Source organism: Melozone crissalis, unplaced genomic scaffold (assembly GCF_028551555.1).
Source record: "Melozone crissalis strain CALT ecotype California unplaced genomic scaffold, PUWL_Pcris_2 ptg000023l_1, whole genome shotgun sequence".
Taxonomy (NCBI): Eukaryota; Metazoa; Chordata; class Aves; order Passeriformes; family Passerellidae; genus Melozone; species Melozone crissalis.
Genome location: NW_026535801.1, coordinates 14,372,534 through 14,392,764, shown reverse-complemented (window position 1 = coordinate 14,392,764; position 20,231 = coordinate 14,372,534). Strand labels below are relative to the sequence as shown.

Sequence of the window (20,231 nt, the reverse complement as noted above, 5' to 3'; positions counted from 1 at the left end):
TGCATTAGAGAGAGAGGGGACTGCCTGCCTGCCGGGTGACCGCTCGCTGCCCCGGGACTGGTGAGGGGCTCGATCCCGCCGCGCTGCGACTTCCCGGCCGGAGCTTTGCCCGCACCACTGGCTGCACTTAGGTAGCGCTGTCATACCCTACCCGGAGCTCCGCTATTAAATAATTTAGCGGCGGCAGCAGCAGCGCTTTCCTGCCCGCTTGTCACCTTCTCCCGGCCCCCGCCATCAATTATTCAGGACCATCCCGGTAACTGCCTGGAGCCGGGCGCGGAGAACAGGGCGACGGCGGGGCCCTACCTGGGGCCGGTCGCTGGCTCTTGGAGGCCGGGAAGAAGCGCGACCGGCCCTCGGGGCGGCAGCCCCCACCGCACCGCGAAAAGTTACTGTCGCCTCGCCCCGGCGGAGAGAGGTTGCGGGAGGATCCCCGCCGTCGGTCGGTTCCCAGGGGGACGGGGGTGGGGCGCGGGTGGCAGGACGCGGCGAGGCCGCACGGGCTGCTTCGGACCAACCCGGGCGTCTGGACTGAATGCCGGTGGCAGCTTTGCTCCTCCTCGGTCGGTCCGGTGTCCCCAACTCCCACTTCCCCACCATCCGCCCCCCCGCCCTTCCCTTTCTCCCAGCTCCTCCTCCTCTCCTTCCCTCTCAGCCCTCCCCCAGCCCGACTGCCCCTGCCCTTGCGCCTTTCTGCCCTGGGTCTCTCCTGTCACCGCCGCGTCGTCCTGCCACGCTTCCCCTTCCCCACCCAGCCTGCCCTACGCCCTTCCTTCTCGCGGCACTGCGCTCCTTTTTCGCGTGTGAGATGTATTATTTATTTATTGGTGTTTAATTTCCTACCAGGTGGGTTTCTGCCTCCCACCCGTGCGCGCAGCGGGGCCGGGGCTCCGCGGGGCGGGCCGGGCCGGGAGGAGGTGGGCTGCTGCGTGCCCGTCTGTGCCCGATTCCGAGGTAGCAGCGAGACTTGATTTTTGCGGGGGGGCGGGGAGGGGGAGGGGTGTCAAGGCGAGGAGGGGTGGCGATGTTTGGGATGCACAGCCCTGGGACGGGAACGCCGCGGAGACAGACAGGCAGACACACACACACAGGCGTGCACATACACCAAACCCGAAAGCAAGGACAACCCCAAAAAGGACTCACTTTGCCTCGATGACTCAACGCAACTAATAACCGTTTCTCTGCTCTCTGTGGCGAGTCCCTCCTGCCGCTGCTGTCGTTGGCAGAGGAGGGAGCGATTGAAAGTGACACACGGGGGGCCGCCGCCGCCACTTCTCCGCGCCGCCAGGCACTCGCCGCCGCCGCGGAGCCCGGGAGAGCGGCGCTCCCTCCTCTTCTCCTCCCCCTGTTTCCCCCGGTATTGATTTTCTCCGCTGAAGGTGTGAGAAGTCGGCTCCCTCTCCCTTCTCTTCTGCGCCGCAGCCGACGGCCCCACGCCTCCCCGCCCCCTCGTCCCGACCTCTCCGCTCCGCTCTCCACCCGGGACCCTCCGGGACGGGGCTCTATCCTTGCCGCCCCGCGGGAAACCGCCCCGGCCCCGCCGCCTCAGCACCCCCGGAGGAGGGCGAGGAGGGGGCTGGGGGTGGGGGGAAGGAGTAGAAGCGAAGAACGCGGCGTGGGAGAAGGAAACAGGAAAACTTTCCACCCTGGATTCTCTACTTCTGATCCATGGACAGAGCCCAACTCAGCCAACTTACAGACAGGCTATAAGCAGTAAGTACAGCGGCAGTTCGCGGGAGCCGCTCGCTAGAGGCTTCCTCGCCAGCAGCCGGCTACTCCGTGGCTGCACAGCTGGCCGGCGCGGGGGGGCCGTGCCAGCGGGGCCGTCTGGACTGGCAGCCTTTTCCCCACGGCCCCCGGGGGTGGGCCGGGACTGTGGCCGGACCCGGGGCGCAGCACCTGGCTGCGGCAGGCGGCTGGGCTGCTTGCCTGCCGAACGCGATGGGAACCGGGGCGCAGCACTGCCTGCCCCCGCCCGCGGCAGGTTGGCGCCGGGCGGGTGAGGCGAACCGCTCGCTTCCAGCAGGGCCGGCTCCGGCGGCGGGAGCGGGGCTGCATCGCACCCGGGCGCTACTCGCCTGGTTTCACGGAGCTGAACCGCTCTGGAGACGGGCATCGGGGGCCCGGCCGGGTGAGCGGGGCCCGGTACTGGCCAGCGGTCACTGAAGCGCCCCTTGTTTCTCTCGCCCTAGGTCCGTGCTCCTTCTACTGCGACCTGCCAGCGGGAGCAGCGTCCCCGAGCATGGAGCGGAGGAGCGAGAGCCCCTGCCTGCGGGACAGCCCCGACAGAGGCAGCGGCAGCCCCGATGTCAAAGGGCCCCCCCCCGGGAAGGTGGCCAGGCTGGAGCAGAACGGCAGCCCCATGGGCACCCGCGGGAGGCCCAACGGCGCCGTCACCAAGCCCGTGGGAGGTAACCGTGCGGCCGCGCTCGCGGCGGCTCCGCCGCCCGGGGCGCGCAGGGCGGCGGGCCCGGGGAAGCGTGTGGCGGGCGGGTCGACACCGTGCGCGGAGGGGCCGGCAGGTCCGAGCGGCGGCTGGAGGGCTGCTGCCCGCTTTCCTGGGCAAGCATTTGGCTGCTCGGCACCGCTGCGGTGATGGGGATCCACGGGAAGACTTGGACCGGGCGTGCGGCGCGCAGCCCTCCGGCGTTAGAAGGCCGCCTGCCGCAAGAGGCCACCCCGGGCCGGGCTCTGGCCGGGCGGCTCTCAAAAGGCGAGAGCTGATCCTGCCGGAGGGTAACGGGGTGAGAGCGTGTCCTGCGCTCGGCGCTTTCTTGGTGCGGATTGCGCTGGGGCAGCCCACGGGCATCCCCCGGCCCTCCCGCAGGGCACGGCAGCGGCCGGGCGGCGGGCCTGGGCAGCGCCTGCAGCGGAGGGCAGCGCCTCCGGCTCGGGTGCGGGCGGTCGGGCTGCCTTCGCGGATGTAGGTGACACCGGTTAGGTGTGTTAACACCCACCGTCACAGCTTTAAGAAAAGGGTCACCAGGGTGGGAAAAGCGGTGGCGTTTATGGTTGGATTTTGGGGTTTTATTTTTCTTTCGGTAAGTAGGATTTTGTAGAAGTTGTTGTAAAAGAGAATAGGGCATGTGTAAGGTTTAGCTCTTTCAGCAAATATATTGAGCATTAGTTTTGCTGTTTTCCTGCGTTTCTCTAGAATACCTAATCTTTCCTACTTTGCTATCAAGTTGCTGGTCAGTTTTATGTTAAGAGCATGTTAAGTGCGTAGTTGCTTTTTCCCCTCCTTTTGTTCCAAGCAGGTAAACTTTCCAGTCACTTCTTTTAAATGCCTTCTTTTTTTCCTCTTAACTCTGATGCTGTCGTGTTTAAGACAGTGCAGCCTCGTGTTAGGAAAAGTATATTAAAAAATCTTGAAATTAACCAGGTGTTGTGAGCAGAATTCTGCAGGAAAGGCCACCAATAACTACGTTAAAAAATCCTCTGTATTTGTGTTTTAAAATGAGCAGAGCGGTAACACATAATTGTAGTTGTTTATACGCAAGGAGTTTGTGTAGCTGGCATTTCGAGAGATACATTGAAATGGTCGTCACATGACTCTCTATTACGTGAGGTTTATTTAGCGATTTTACCATTAGATGCTTGTTTTAGACCTCTTTGGCTCAATAGGCATCCTAATTGCTGAAGTTTACTAAGGAGCTGCAGATTTTGTTTTAAAAGCATAGGATTCATTTATATACCTAATGAAGGGTAAGAGAGCTCACTAGTTTTTATGTTTCTTTATATCTAGTTTTTAATCCTCTTCTCTGTGTTCTTGCAATGTATGGAAAAAGAAGAAGCAGCTTTGCAGTGAAAGACTTGTAATACTATTCCACTTAGAAATTGGTGAAGAAATAATTTGTTGAATAATTGTAAAAAGGAACTAGTTAATCATATAAAAAGTAGTGTATGTAGTTTTACATGCCTTTTTCAAGACTTGGTCATTAAAGCTGCTTGATTTTTAAAAGAATGTTAGAATTAGAGCTGAAATATTTTTCCTTGGGGCATTTATAGAAATGTACTTTAAGAAAACTCTTTTAAATGTTTTGGAATATATGTTTGCTTTCTAGTTGCAGCTGTATTGTCCAAGAGAAATTCAGCAGCTTTTATAGTTATATTGGTGGTTCAGCCTGAATCTGGCCTGTTAAGCTGTGGAAGATCTCTTCCACTTAAGAAAAATACTTTCATTTCTGAAAGCAAACTTTTAAGAGCCTGAGTTTTCATTCATTACTCTTCAGCTCATTTATAAAGGTGTTGTAGACTGGAGTGTATAAGTGTGTGGGAATAATAAATGCAGGAGTAATTTTTTTTTCTTGTTCCTTAGCTGGCGTTCTTTAAACAGTCTCAGTCTCGTTGAGTTTAGGCTGTTCATAATAAAGGGTATTCATTACTCCTTATTGATACTGAAAGCAAGAAAAAAATTATTCCTTTCTGAATACTTACCTAGGTTCTATAATACTCAATACTAAATTAGTTAAGGCAGATTTTTTTTAATAAGATAATGGTGCTGTTTAAAATTGATTTTTTTTTCTCCTGGCAATGCTCTTACAATAAATCAACGTAGCTAATTTCCAGATATTTTCCTTCTGCTCTTTTTCAAGTTTGAACTTTAAGAACCTGTTACAATCAAGTGATCTTTTCCTGAATGCAGATCATACCTGTTTCAGGTATTTTTGGAAGTCTATGTCTTTGCAGTGAATCCCGTGGTCTTAGTAATTTCTTCACTGGAGTTGTGAAATGCATCTGTAGACATTTGTGGATGGGCTTACTTTAAATTTACTGGCAAGTTAGTATAAAAATTATTTGAAGTAAATACTGATAGGGACTCTCCTACTATTATCCCTAGAGTCTGACAAAAAGGAAACTATTGAAAGTCATAGTGAAGTGACATTCAGGGCTTCAGTTGCCAGTGTTTCTGTTTATTCTTATTTCTTAGGCTCTAACAAGTGATAATACTTACTGAATGTGAATTGTATTTAGGACAAAAATGGAAATGCTTTACCGAAAATTAGAGACCATTTCAGTTTGTTTTTTTTATTTTAAATTCCATAATGTGTATCTAAAGATTTTGAAAGCAACGCCAAATGCTAGCAATTCTTTTTCTCATCTCATTTTGGGCCTTAGATATGTAAATGCTGAAATTCCTTCCTATTTGTCAAATGGCTTTTTGTTGTAATAATATCAGTTTCTGAAGTTAATCGTGAGAACAGAGCAATAAGCTCTCAAACTATCTGCAGCTATGATGAGTGTGATGACCTTTGGTAACCAGTTTTATAATCGTACTGTTTGCTGCAATTATTTTTCTAGTGACTTCCCTGAGAAATAGAGAAATATAATGCTATAGGTGTTTCTAGCTTTCTCACTAGTTTTATGAGTAAAAAAGTGTTTTAAAATAAGCTTATGTAATGCAGACAGAAAATCAATTGTTCTCATGAGAAATTTTGCGTTACGATTTTCCTAGTTTTTTATTCCCAACATGAATGTCCTTAATTCAGAGGGCCATTACAGCAGCTATAATAATCTAGTGAAGGTCACTAAAAAGATAAACGAGGTCTTAAAGGTTGTGTTTAATAGGGGATTTAAAAGTTTTGGTACTGTTTACAATGTTGTTAGCGTCAGTCCAATGTATTAGAGTCCAGTTTTGGTTTGCCTGACTAACCCAGTGCTTCTGAAACATTTCAACAGTTGTCTGACCAGTCTGTTTTAAAACCTGTATGTAATAAAACACAAGTGCTCAGATTTTAAGGAGAGTAGGGTTCCTTGGAAAAAAAGACTAATATCGCTTTAAAAAACATATGAAGCCTGGGAGAGAGTTTAGAGCAAGCAAGAGCACTGTGGTGTTGACAGCTTTATATCCCTGTTGGGTAACATTCACTTACTAGAATTGGCGTCTCCTCTCAGTTAGTAATTCACTCCATAAGGATTAAAAAAAAGAGGGATGATTAATGACTAGGAAACTTATATTTACAGAATTGTTGATTGCAGTTCGTGAACCTGTTTGTGTAAGAGTGGATGTACATATATATATGTGTGTGTTGATTTGAAGAGTGTAGAAAATAAGCGTCAAAAGCTTCTGAAAGCAGCTTAAAATGCCAGTATGCAGAGTGAGCTGTTCTGAAGTTTGATTTTGCTGACAAAGAGGCATAGAACCAAATGATAGCCAAGGGAGCATGTTCAAATTTGAAACAGGAAATGATGGCAAAACATTTTTTGTTTAGATTAGTTTGATGCAGTCTGATAATATGTCCATATTAATTTAACTGTTAAAAACTGTGATTCAATTTACAAAATATTAATGGAGGGAAAAGCTTTTGGGCAATTCAAACCAAAGTATATTATCAGGATGTTAATCAGTAGCTGTAGTTAGGGAGCTTGTATGAAGTCAGATGTAACAGAAATGTGGATGCAGTGACTCTTCAGAGCGCTGCTGCTGGTTGCTGTGAGCCCCCTGAAGTTCAGTGTATCGTGGTCGTATCTGCTTAAGTGTAGTTAGAAATCAGTTTTAATATATCTCTGGGGTGACAGAAACACAGGCTGATGGTTAAAGAGCTGTTTGTCAAAGTCCATTCTACATATTTCTGTAAAAATATGGTAGAGTTTGTACTACCTTTTATATCTTTACAAGGATTTTAAGACACTTGATTGGAGCAAAAATTCACTTCTGTGCAGACGGAAGAATACAGCCTGATCAAATTTGCTCCTGTGTTCTAAATGGTTAGCTAACATGGCGTCCTGAGCGCAGTAAGGAAGTGTGTTTCACTTGTCCTTAGGAATTGAGCAAAGTGAAAGGTTTAAGTTTTTGATTCCTGCCCAGATCCTAGATGAAGAATACCTTCCTGCTGCCTGAAAGAAACAGGTAGCTGTTGGAAAGAATTAAGCGCGCTGAAATACAGAAGCGTGAAAGCCGCAAACCCTTGTTAGTTTCAGGAACCAGCATAGATGTATGTTTTATGTTTTACATTTATATTTTATGTTTTATCTGCGGCTGCATAGTGGGAAAATGTTGCTTTTAATTTCTTATGATTCAGTAGGGATTTAGAAGAAATGTAAAATCTTGCATTTTACATGTTTCTGATATATAATGAAGAAGAAACCTGTAACAGGAACGGTAAGAAAAGCAAGACAGTGATTTTTTTTTTTTTTCGTGACTGATTGTTAAAAATGAGTTTCTGGTATTTTTGCTGATCTTCATCCCTCTCTCCCTTTTCCAGTCAGGCTATATCATGTAAATAGAACAAACAGAGCAGTCATTCCGGAAGGGTCATGCAGTGTATCAGCTGTATTTTTGCCAAAGTAGAAAAATAGTCTTTCTTTATGTGTTTTCAGTACTTGGTCTGTTATTAAAATAAAGGCACAGTTGGTTGAAGTGCGTGTGCAATTGAACATACACATTAAACAGAATATAGGGTATCCACCCATTCAATGACCTAGACATAATTTGATGTTTAGGGTAATTTTGGAATCCTTAAGTTGCATCTGCAGAAAGACACCAACAATTTCGAATTCAAGATTTAAGATTAGTGGTGGTAAGATTTTTTTTCTTTCCCCTGCAACAGTTCCTAAGTGTTTCAAGTCATCTCCGTGCTTCTTTTCCACACCCATGGCCATGTTAGTTAAATGCATGCTGTTATTCTTATCATAAACCAAAGCAAAGAAAAAGCAACCAACATAATTGAAATTATCCATATTAATTCTCTGTTTACTCCTCCCTTTTTAAGTTGGGTCCTGCTTTTTCTTGATCTCACTGGGATAGAACATGGTATATTTATTGTCAGTTATTTATAGGGCAATTCTTTGGCAAACTCACTTTAACAGGAGGTTTCAGTGAATCCCTAGAACTGTTTTTTGTGCCTAAAGAAGATGGCAAAATCATATTAAAAACTAAAAGGACGCCAATGAGGTAACATATTTTCAAGAAATTAAATAGTGAATTATCTGCCACTTAGAATTTAGATGAAGAGTTCGGACATCAAAGGAAGGCCAACAGTATTAACCTTTTAGTATTATGAAGAAACACTTAGAGGTAAAGCTTGCAGATTCCTTCCTCAAATACCTAGTTTTGTGGAATCCTTTTATTCTATTTAAATACTCTTCTGATGCTGGATATTTTATCTTGATTTAAAAATAGAAAAAACCTGGCATAATGTAACTGTAATCAAGTCATCATTTCAATAGACAGCTATGTCATACCGAAACTCTCTAGTTTGTAGCACAGACTTTCAGATGGTATCACTTACTTTAGGATTCCTTTAAAAGTATTTGAGTTTAGTTTTCTTCATGGAGAGGCTAGCCTGAATATTTATTTTTGCAGTTACTTTCTATTATTGATGTTTTCTTTAGAGCTGTCTGTGTGGAATGGGGAGGAAAAGGGCCACAGTGGTGGTCTGGAGCTTAAGTAAAATACTTGAACCGGTAAGATTTTTGTCACTTGCATTGACACAGAACATGGTAATACAATATGACAACTATGGTGCTGTAAAATGAAGAGTTTTATTGCAGTCATGTATTTATATTCACCAAACATCTGTGTGACCTGTTTAGGAAAATTCTTATTTTTGTACTTGAGCAGTCCTCAACCTGCTTTTAAATCTTATTTTTAAACTTTTCAAAATAGCTGAAAATCTGTAAAACTTGGGAAGATTTTCTTTTGAATCCCAAATTGCAAGGCATAGCTAAGTTAGGCCTTTAATTACTGCCCCTCATAATTTAGTTAAATTAGTAACTACTGCTGTGTTTTTCAGATTAAAGGCTCAGTTTTTCAAGGTATAAAGTATTACCAAGTCCCTTTGAATTGATAGGATGGGGATTTGTTGGAGATAACCTGTGCCTGATTCATACTCTGTAACTGCCAGAGGAGCGTGCTCTCTGTTTGAAGCTCGCAGTGGCTTTGAAACGAGCCTGCTGTGTTGAACAAGGAGTCAGAGCCCTTTCTAGCTCTGAAAAAATCTCCTTGTGGTAATTGGTTCCTACTGTACCAAATGTCCGGGGTCAGCTGCATCAGTCCCCACGGTGGCATGTGTCACTAATGCAGATGTAAGAAATAGTCACAGCAGACAAAAGGCAGCTGAGTATTTGATGGCTTTTGAGAAATGTTTTCTAGCCTCTAGCGATACTAAGAAAAATTGCCCTCCAAGAAGCTTTGTACTTGTTGCAGAATGCTCATCAGCAGCGTCTCTGCTGCGGGGCTGCAGACAAATGAGTTTACATTGATTAGTGCTATTAAAGACACAAAATACTCTGTGCCATTTCATTTGGGGGCACTTGTTAGCCCACCTAGTTGAGGTTCTCATGGCTATTCCCAAGTGTCGACTGCTTTTAATGTGTGACATGTTCTCAGCCAGCAAGTCATGTTGTTCATATTGTCACTATTCTATATAGTTAGGGATTTTTTTTTCATCCAGAGTCCCTGCGCTTTGTATGAAAGTACGTACTGCATCTGTTGAGTATATTTTGTCCCAGTCTTCATTTGCATTGATCTGAATATTGGTAAAGGAAAAAATATTTTATATTTCCAGTGTTATTTCTTCTATTTCAGGGAACTTCAGAAAAAACATGAAACAGTATTTTCAGTTGTTTGGTTTTTTAAAACTTTTTAAAAATATTTGATAGCTCTGTGAGTGTCCCCTGAAGATTTACAAATATACAAGATTTTGGCATTTGTCTATTAGCAGTTTAGAGCTACTGATATTAAAAAAACTCTTACAAAAGATGTTCGAAAGGTTTTGTTTGTTTGTTTTATTGGTTGGTTAGTGCTGCGTTTTGCTTTGGTTTTTTTAAATGCAATTCTTACTCTGATTTTTAAAGGTGTGAATGTTGACGTTGCTAGTGTCTGAGGACTTACGTAAAACCTCCTTCCAGGAGGCACTTCTACTTAGAATAAAACTACTCAAATAACTTACAGATTGTTTAAAAAATGATGTGCGAGCCCTGCATCGATGTTCTGGTAAACTGGATGCTAGGGCAGGAATACTGTGTCTGAACTCAAGATATATTTTCAATTTCTTGTTGAATGCTGAATGATCATTGGTGTTTCATGCAGTAATGTTTGGAAAAAGAAGATTGTCATTATTTGTAGAAATTGTATGAAGGGAACAGAAAGAACTTGAAGAAAAAAGACAGGTAGCGCTAGATAAGAGTCTAAGCATATGACTTGTTTTCTGAACAGAAAATTATCTGACTAATTATCTGGCTAGAAATGTTTAGTCATTGTGCTCTAACTGCTGTCCTTGTATCAGATGGACATGCAATATTAAACAATTTAAGCACAACTGTACCTTGTTAGTAGCTATGTCAGCAAGGGAAAGAAGGTCAGAAAAATCTTAATACCTGTCAGACACTATTTTATATGAAGCTGCAGCATCTCTTGAGATAACCATATACCCTCTGCATTTTCAGAATGCAGTAGGAATGTCTTCCACTTAAACATGCTCCCTCATGTTTTCCCCAGAGACAAACACTGAGATGAAAAGACACACTATTGACAGCAGATCTTTTCAAAGGTACTAAACCTGGCACGAAATGTCGGGAGGGGAGTTTGTTATATCAAAAGCATGATTTGTATGGCTGCATACAGCCACAAGGTTACTTTGTCCCTCTCTCAGCTGTTCCATTCTATTTGTAATGTTGAGAAGGGGCTGGATTAGTCTGTCTTTACTTGGGTATCACCAACACTTCACTGTTGAGAAGTTGCTGACTTTTGTCAGCATTTGGACGGAAGCTTCAGATAAGTGAGGAAACTCACAAAGAAGTATTTACCATCTTGGTAATCTAAACTCACGGAGAATGTTTTGCCATAAATTTAACTGACAGGCTTATATTGGAAATGAAGCATGTTATTTTCAAAACTACCAGCCTATTTTTTGGAGAGTAATATAAATTTGTATTTTGAGCATATTTTGGTTTATGTGCATTTCCATTATTTATATATTAAAATTAGATGTGCACAATTTCCAGCCTTATTATTTTGAATGGTTATTAAGAAATGTAGTTATAAATTATGAGTTATGCAATACTTTGGAGTAAAAGGTGATTTTCATAATGTCTTTTCCCAACTTACAAATAACTTCTTTGCCATAATACAAACATGTTAGCGGAGCAACATGATAGATGTTTCTTTAAGTATCGTAGTAAAAGAAAATGACTTGTATTCTGAGGCTGTGGATAGTTTATGTTGTTTTGGACCCATTTCCCAAGCAGTGATCGAAAACAGATTACAATAACAATTATACAGTCAGAAGATGCAATATCCATTTCTGTTTTAATTGAGTGAAAGAATAATAAAAACATCATTAAGAAAAATGAGGTGGACCTGTCATACATGCTACCAATTTTTAGATGTAGAGAAAATGCAGAGTAACAGAAGTGTGAGGGTTTTTTTTTTATTTTCCTTTTTTCTTTTTTTCAAGTAGTTTATTTCTGAAGCTAGAAATCTGGATAGTAGACTTCATATGAGCTCCTGTGAGCAAGTATGCAGTAAGTAGGTGTATTGCTTGACAATAATGCTCAAGTTAGGCATTATCTGAGTGTATGGGTCTGGAATAATAATGAATGTATTGAGCCTTTGTGATGAAATTAATATGATCACAGTGTCATATTGACCTGCCAGCTACATGAGCTTTGAGAATGCCATGGACAGGTAGAAAGTAGTAAAAACTACTTTCTTCTCTTTCACAATGAAAAGCTGTGCTACTTCATGTAGGGAGAGTGTTTTGGTTTTTTGTGCCTTCCTCAAATGTGTGGACCTGAATGCAAATAAGAGTACTTGGTCCCTTAAGCCATTGCTCCTTGGGACAGACTCTCCTATGGCCCTTCAGCTACCTTGGCATCTCAGGGTTCAGATTAAAACCCAAAAGGCAGAAGGGCCCTGTGCCAAGGGGCCGTGCATCTGTGTGCCTCTTGCAAAGGGATCAGACTGTAGTTGAAGGCCTGAGGCTGAGGGATCCTGGCTCTCCATTTTCTCTGACTCCTTGAGCTGTAAGCAAAAGTGTCCTTTCTGCTGTACCCTACATGGGAAGAGAGAGCCTTGCTACAGTAGCCTTGGCTCTAGTCCTGTATCATACAACTTTATAAATCAACATTTGGAATGGCATCCAAAAGTGAAGTGGGAGCCAGTTCGGCCTTTGGAGCACAGATGTAATCTGCTTTCTTTGGCTAACACCTCTCAGTGAGCACATGCATTTGCACTAGCAGAAGTATCTAATTCTTTGGTGCAGTTCTGTGTACATAATAATGTAGCAATTCAGCTTGTTGGGCCCCAAAAGCATTGCTGACTCATCACAAGTGAATCCACATGCTGAAGGTCAGCCTATAGGTAGGTCTTTTCTACCCTTGCCCCAAAACATTCCTAACTGGATGAAGTGTACTGTGCACATCTGAGAAAGAGAATGTATATGACTTTTGTTCCTTGACCTCATGACTTGTTTGATCAAGATCTGGTAGTTATTAAACCCATGAGATTAATGTGACCTGCTGGCAGATAAATGTAAATATTCCTAAAGGACTAATATTCAAACTGATAGCTGTTAAATGTGTGATCTTACGTTTGTAGAGTGGTTCCCCCACAGCTCTGCAGTAAGACAATACAAGAGAAGGCTGCTCAGAAGTTGCCCTTGGTCCACAAGGGTGGGAAAGATTGGAGTTGGAAGTAAAGGCCAAGCTCCAGAGGGCAGCTGCTGACCCGTAATGGGCTGTAGGTGCAGACAGTCTGAAGACTCTGTATTGATTAGTGAAAAGGGAGGCGAGGCAGAAGGGGAAGCTGGCTGCCTTCTAGAGGACAGAATGGCTTCTTCATTTTCTCATTTGTGATTCTCTCCTTCACTTATTTTCACGCTGAAGATTTGATGAAGATTTCTGTGGTCTCCTTCCACCAGAAAAATACCATCTAGTAATGATATTGCTGTAGCAATAGCCTTACCCTTGCTGAAAGTGAAGCAGGATGAAGAGCTTCTTCAGTTACCATTGAGTTTGACAGTATTTATTCAGAGTGAGTTTAATGTGGCTTGTCCTCTTGCGTGTGTACTTGTAACTTTTGCCCATAGCCACTTCTGCCATATCTGTTGGCATTGTCACTTAGAAATTAGGTTTTCTAGTGCTGCCAGTATCTATAAGGTATGAGGAAAGAGGCAGTGGTTACAGTGGTTGCAGATAATTCAGTTTGTCTCACTGGTGGAGCCTGCAAGTGGTTTTGAAGGCAGAGATATGGGTTGGCAGACATTCATCTTGTAACATGGTGAAGAGGTGATAAGATTTCTTCTGTTTCTTGCCAGGGAGTGATTCACAGAGGAATGGACATGATGGAGAAAAGAACTTGCTGGTGGGTCCCAGTGGAGACCCCAAAATAGGCCCAAATGTGGTCTGCAGCACTTCTCCAGAAATAAAACCTCAAGCCAGCTATGAAGGCTTTTCTGTTGCATTCCAGGGGACTTATCCCAGTACCAGGAGACTAGTTAATAGAACCTTCATTAAAATGCTTTTGCTAGAAGATGTTTTTTTATTCAAAAATTACATAATATGGTGGCATCTGCTAGCACCACTGAATTTAAGGGCTTATTAGTGGTTCCAGTTTTCAGGGTTTAAAAATGTTGATCATTAAAAATAATTTTGGGTGGAACTTGGCTTAGAGGGTCTTAACCCCTTAGGCAAGTTCTGTTACATTTTCGAGAGAAAAGAAACAGAAAGTAGTTCCCCAAACTAAAAACCCCTCACAAACCCTATACTTGTTTTTAAGTTAAAGAAACCAAAACTTAAAACTAACAGGAAATTAATGGCTTAAGATGACTTTTAAACAAAAAGTAATCTGATTTTAGAAGTGTTCATTCCACTGATTTTGAGTAAAAGGAGTATATTTTCCATTTAATTAATATTATGAAGTATGGCTGTGGAGTATTTTTTCTTCTTTTGTAACTGGGAAACAAGTTGAAACAACTGAGCTGTTTTATTTAGGAAATATGTAGCTGTAGTGTCTTCACCTTTTTCCTTTCAATTGGAATAGTTAGACTTCATTATTTTAAGTGTTCTTTTCCAACCTAACTGATTCTGTGGTTCTGTTCCATGGCTTGGAAGGCTTGTACGTGATTCTGGTGGGCAGCATGGTGCTGGTACCCCCCAGGATTCCTGCATGCCGGGGGTGTTGCTGCACAGGGGGGCTGAGCTTTCTGCTGGAGGAACCAAGACAGCTGTTTGTGCTGCCTTCTCACTCAGGCTCCCTCAAAGCAGTATTTTGAGCTCTGGGTTATCATTGCTCTCAGTTTTGCTTGTTTAATTGGAGAGGTGGGAGTGCTTTATTCCCCTGTTTAATTGCTCTTGCGTCCTGGCTGCCCCGTGCGTGGCTGTCCCTGGGCTAACAGGGTGGCACAAAGCCCCAGTGGGGCTGCTCCTGTTGTTCCCACTCAGTGACCTCAACAGGTGTGACAGATTCAAACTTAGGGTTGAGTTAGTGCAGCTGGTTTAGCAAAGGGGATTTGTTACCAGAAACAGCTGATTCTCTTTGACTAAGAAAAGGTCTCATCTCCTGTGAGCAACACTTCTGTCCCAGACGGCACAGGAGAGGCTGTGCCAGAGGTGAACCCTTGGTGTTTTTCTGTTTCTCATTTCTTGTTTGTCACAGAACATGCTCTAAATGTGGCTTTTATTTTTTATCATTTTTTAAGAAATTCAAGCATTATCGAATCAAGTTAAGAGTTTCATAGTATGTTTCTGTGGTGGGATAGTGGCATGAAATATTTTGTGTTAAATAAATAACAGGCTGTTATTTCAGCTAGGAGAAGGATTCTTTGGGTAGTTAAGCTGTCAGAAGCAGAGGACATCTGCAGAGACGGTAGTGACTTATTTATAAGACTTCCTTAGATCTGGGATAGCTGCGATGGCTGGGAGACTGAAGCCACAGAAAGGACTGGAAGCTGAAGAAAGATGTAAATAATACCTTGTGGTTTGCATTTGCCATTGGCTAAAATATAAAATGTAGAAGTGCATTTCCTGCCTACAGATTTATTGAATATGTAAAGCCAGAAAAAATAGCCAAGGAGGAGTAGAAAGATATTGTCCTTAGTTTTACTTCCTCTGGCCCTCCTAAGAAGAAAAATTCTACAATGTAATGTTATTTAACATGATTTTGTTCCTTTGGCAAACACTGTATTAAAATCAGCTGTGGACTGAGCTCTTCTTTACTAAATTGCATCCTGGAACAAATTATTTGCAGCGGGCTTATAAAGCCATGAAGAGTAGGAGTTTAACAGCATCACATTACTGCTTATATGCAAAATCAGATATCTTGCATTTTGTCTAGAACACACTGGAGAGCAGAGGATTAGCAGAAAGTAGGGTACTTGCTTTTAAACAAAACCTTTTGCTGTAATGAGGTGCTTGATGCTGCACAGGATTGTATGGTTGCAGAGTTCTGGGTACAGTCTCCTGTATTTGACACAGCGATTTCCCGCTGGCCGCCTGTCAGTGTGTGCACACAGCTTTCTTCACGTGGTTCCGAGTGGTTAGTGACAAACAACTGCAGAGTCATTCCTTCAGCCCCTATTAAAAAAGATTTACAGTGGAAGAATTCTCAGCTTCATAATAAGACTGTTGTAAGCTGGTGTTTGATAAGTAAAAGGCTGAAACACAGTCCATTTACCCAAACCAAGCATTTATTGTAAATAAGTTAAGTGCCAACAACTTATATTCTGTCTGATTTAATTGTATTCATAATTTATGGTGTAACTTGAAAGTGAGCCTTAATGGACTGCCTAAAGCTTGCTGAAATGAGGGAGCTCTGTCTCTTCCACCTTATCACAGATTTGCACTGCCATAGGCTGAACCTGGGATCTGCTTCAAGCCAGATCCTTCTTGAGCATGAACAGTTGTGTATGTGTGGGCCTGTGGAAACGACGTGATTGTGCTTGTTTAGCCTGTCCTTGTATCTCCTGCATCTGCAGCCCTCAGCTGCACTCTGCAGGATTTTCTGGAGAAGATCTCACATCACCATCAGCTGCAGATCTATGCGGTGATCTAAACAGAAGTGGTGTTGAGATAAAAAAAAACACCTCTTTTTTCCCAAATACTATTTGGCGTCTTTCCTCTTGAAAAAGCCCCAGCCAACTGGACAAAGTACCCCACATTTTGGCGTGCAGTTAATTTTTCTAATTATGAATTTATCTTCTGTTGTTACATGTGATCTTAAAGGTCTTTTCCAACCAAAATGATTCTCTGATTTTACGTTTGGTCAACTAATAAAGTCTTTAGTAGAAGCCTCCTGATTTTTAACATATTAACTAGGTTTTAATTTCTGATCACTTCAGGATTTGCAGTTTACACCTTTTTGAAGAAGTGGCACACTGAGGCTTTAAAGCTTCCCTTTTTCTTTTTTTTTTTAAATGAAATTAGTAGTGGGTTTAAGTTTTTGAAAAAGGAAATTACGGATTTGTGTTACACTTTAGGATGCAGGATGGCATCTTTGCTGCAGAAATTCAGGTATTTCTGCATAATGAAAACGGTCAAACTGAATTGGCTTCTGCCTTTGCAATTAGAGCTGCAGGATGTGAAAAGGAGAACTGGCAAACCTCTCCTATGCCCATTTCTGCCTTTTAAAGCATTTTTCTCAGTTTAGCTTCTTTTTCAAATTTCTTTAGAAGAAAGGAAAAGACAGTTAAAATACCAAATCTGTATATGTAAGGTCAGCTCTACTGCAGTGCAGAGAGAAATAAATAAATGGACTGCTGTCCCCATGACTGCTTTTGCTGGATAGAGGTCTCTCTCTAAAGAAAAAACAGAAGCAGATTAGGTTTAGGAAATGTTTGTAGTTTGATTGCTTCCTGTGGTTACTGCCAGTTATGGAAGCATGCTTTATTGTTAACTGTACAGAATCTTCATCTAGATAATTTTCTTAAGACAATCCATGCCTTGCTAATTGGGCTTCTTAGTTTCTCTTGTAGAGTAAGGTCTCATCTTAGAAGTCCAACCAAAGTTAATTGTACTTCAGTGTTTTTTAGGTGTGTTTGGAAATAAGCATTTGTGGATTCTGCTCTTGCTATTACCTGGATTTTTTTTTTCTCTGATGGAAAGGCCAGCTTAGAGAATGGCCCATGTTGCAGTCTCTGCTAGGCAAAATGTTTTCTACATAAAGTAATGAAGAATTTTCAGTAGTTTATGAATTTTCAAGTAGATGTCCTGGTTTCTGAGCTCCAAACCATAGAAATTTGCTTTGTCTTTGAGGGAGATTACTCTGCATGTGTGTCTGTTCTGTTTAAAACAAAACAAAAAAATAGCCAACAAACAAAGCCTAAAAACCCAAAGCATAACAGCAACAACAAAAACTTTATTTTCCACTTTCTTCACTTGATAAAAATCTCTCCACTGTAGAATGATTTCCTTTGGGTTTGACACCACCATTTGATCTCAGTTTTTAATAATTTTGGTGGGTTTCACTCCCAGAAGAAAACATGCTTGTGCTGTGAAGTATTCCCACTAGAAATATGGGAAGTCTTAAAACCTCATGTTACTCAGGGCAAAGAACTGGCTTTTTTATTAATTCCCTGCTAGACAACCCCTGTACAGTAAATCTTTCCATAACCCCATGCTGTTGAAATTAATCAACTTGATGTTTGGAAATTGTTCAAATTAGATAAAATTAAATAACACCTAGATGGGACTCAAAACTTGTCCTGATGGAAGGAGATTTTAATCTAAAAAGACATGAATTTTATTGGTGCTTTTTCTTTCTAGTTGATCTTCATTTTATACTTATTAGGATGCACAAGCACTGCTCCCTATTTAATTGGGAGCTGGAGAGGTGGGTGGCTGTAAGAGCTCTCAGCTTTCTGCTCTGCCTGTGATGCTGCTGTGCAAGCAGACCATGCATAGAAATTAAGTGCCACTAGTATCATATCTATTACTTAAAAAACATGTGCTGGACCAAGTATTATTTGTAAATAAACAAAAGAAACAGTGCAGAAGCTTTTAATACCTGCTTTCTTCTCTTCCTTCTAGTTTGTCATTAGAAATCTGCAGCTTTTACTTGGAAGTCTTAGAGCTGAAAATGTTTTCCGGGAAGCTATGTGATTGCAGGTTGATAATACTTTTAACTGGCTCTAAGTCCGTTTTTGTAAAAATGAATACTATATGCAGCAGACTGTCTCGGATTTTCACTTCTTTAATGAAATATCTATTTCTCTTTCCTTAATTTTTAAAGATTTTATTACTCTCCAGTGAAACAAAACTATAGATTAAAATGGGCAAGGAGGAGAAAATGTGCATTTGGTCTCTTTGATACATATTTAATTTCTTCTTAATTTCTCTGGCCTTTAGAAGAATCTTGGGGAAAAGTGCAAGTGTGTGTACAGATTCTCTGTACATTGCAACTTTTCCGTGAAAGCAATAGCAGAGCTTAAATCTCATCTCTGATGTGCTTTCAATATGTATGTTATACAGAGGTACTGGTTCCTGCTAACCATTCTCTTCTTCTGGGTAATGTTGGGAACAGTTTTTCACTGCTCTTTCATTGGTTAGATGGAATTCTTGCTGTGTATGGATGTCCTTATAAAAGCCTTTCTGTAGATCTGGGTTTATGCTCCCCTGACATTTTAAGCTGATGCCATCTCTATGGGGTCAGAGCTCTGTGGGAAGCATGAAAGAGCTGTTCATGATTCAGTTACGTTAATCAAAATCCAGGAGTAAAAGCCTTTAGTGTGATTTGCGATTGCTGGTGATGTTTTGTGTGCGTACTAGCTTTGTGTTTGTCCGTGAAGGAAACAAGCTCTTTCCTTTTCAGCCCTCGGAAAACTGCTAGCTTTCTCCCTGTGTGAGAAGCAGTGCGGTGTGTCGTGTAGCCCGGGCTGTGCAGCTTCGCTGCCTGCAGCCTGTCTGGAGCTGGGGGAGCGGCTGTGCCCCTTCAGTGCCGGGCCCAGCCTGCTCACCGTGTGTGTGTGCCCGGGTGAGGGAGGGTGACAGCCATTCTGGCTGATCCCTCCTCAGGGAAAGAGCTCAGGAGCTCCAGCATTTATGAGTAAGGCTGGCTTGCACTGCAGTAGCGCTGCATTTGAGACTGTTATGGATGCTTGGTCTCCAGCTCTCTGAGTACTGCTCCAAGTTCTTCAGCTGGAATGACAGTGAGTAGTGACTAACTTGTATTGCTCTCTAAGGGCCCTGTAGAGAGCTGGAGGTGTAATATATGCATGTAGGAGCAAGCCATGATGTGTATCTGCATGTAAAGAGCATGTTGGCATCTGCAGAAGTTTTTCCTTTTGATCCCAAAGTACTGAAATATATTTATTTTCAGATAACATTAAGAAACAGAGAAGTTTGAGGTAGTGAGTTCGTTGGAGATACAACAGTTTAACTCTCTCATGCGAAATAGAGAGCAAAGCAGTTGAAACTTCCTTGGAGTGAGATTGGCTTGGAAATAAGTTTGATTACTGTTGCTTTTTATTTTATTTTTAAAATCAGTATTAAGATTCCAGGTGCTATAGTGAGAGGCGTGAGAACAGGTCAGTATCAGATCACATCAGACAGATGTGGTAAGCTGCCCTTTGCTCTCTGTTTTTAAGGTACTAATAGCACTTTATCATCAGTTACTCTGGGTCAGTGAGTTCAGAGATGTTTTTCCAAAAGCTGTTTCTTTAGCAGGGTTCCTGCAAGCATGGGCAGCAGGAAGGGGCAGGAAAGTCATCATGGGCAGGAGTTGTGTGGGGTCCTTTGTGCTGTCCATAAAGTGATATAATGTATGGCATCCATTCTGGCCTTTTGAGATCCTTTTTGTACTCAGACAGTAAGGAATGAGTGCAGAGAATAGGTGCTACTCCTGTGCTGAAGAGGAGAGACTGTTGTATGACAAGGAAAGCTTCCAGCAGGAGCATAAAAGACAGTGTGACATTCCTCTCATCAGTTTGCTTCACCACCTTTTCTGTCTTGCCAAAATGTAATTTACACAACTGATATTACAGCCTCAGCATTTGGCCAATTATCTTAATCTTTTGCTAAGACATTAATAGCCCCATCAAAAGTGCTGTGACAGCCTGTATGTTTGACAGGACTGGAAGTTTGTCACGTAAAGAGACTTATTTTTGTTTTAACTAGCTAAATGGTGTATGGACAAATAGAATTCAAATTTTAACCTTTGATAGGAAAAGAAATTTTCTCACTTATTTCAGAGGAACATGATCACCCATGTGCTGTCTCTTCAGGAAAGCACCTAGAGGGTTTTTTTTTTTCACTGAGATTTTTTTTTAGCACTGTGTGTTAGAATTTGGCTGCTT

At 42.6% G+C, this 20,231-nt stretch overlaps 1 protein-coding gene across 1 annotated transcript in view; it reads left to right on the top strand.

Annotated features, from left to right (window-relative positions):
* Positions 1-1,387: 1,387 nt before the first annotated feature.
* The window catches only part of SATB2 (SATB homeobox 2), a 128,482-nt gene continuing 109,638 nt past the window's right edge, over positions 1,388-20,231 (top strand). Inside the window, exons 1-2 of the mRNA XM_054277672.1 lie at positions 1,388-1,713; positions 2,193-2,411. Coding sequence (XP_054133647.1) covers positions 2,243-2,411 — 169 coding nt within the window. The 5' untranslated portion in view covers positions 1,388-1,713; positions 2,193-2,242. The remainder of the gene's footprint in view (positions 1,714-2,192; positions 2,412-20,231) is intronic.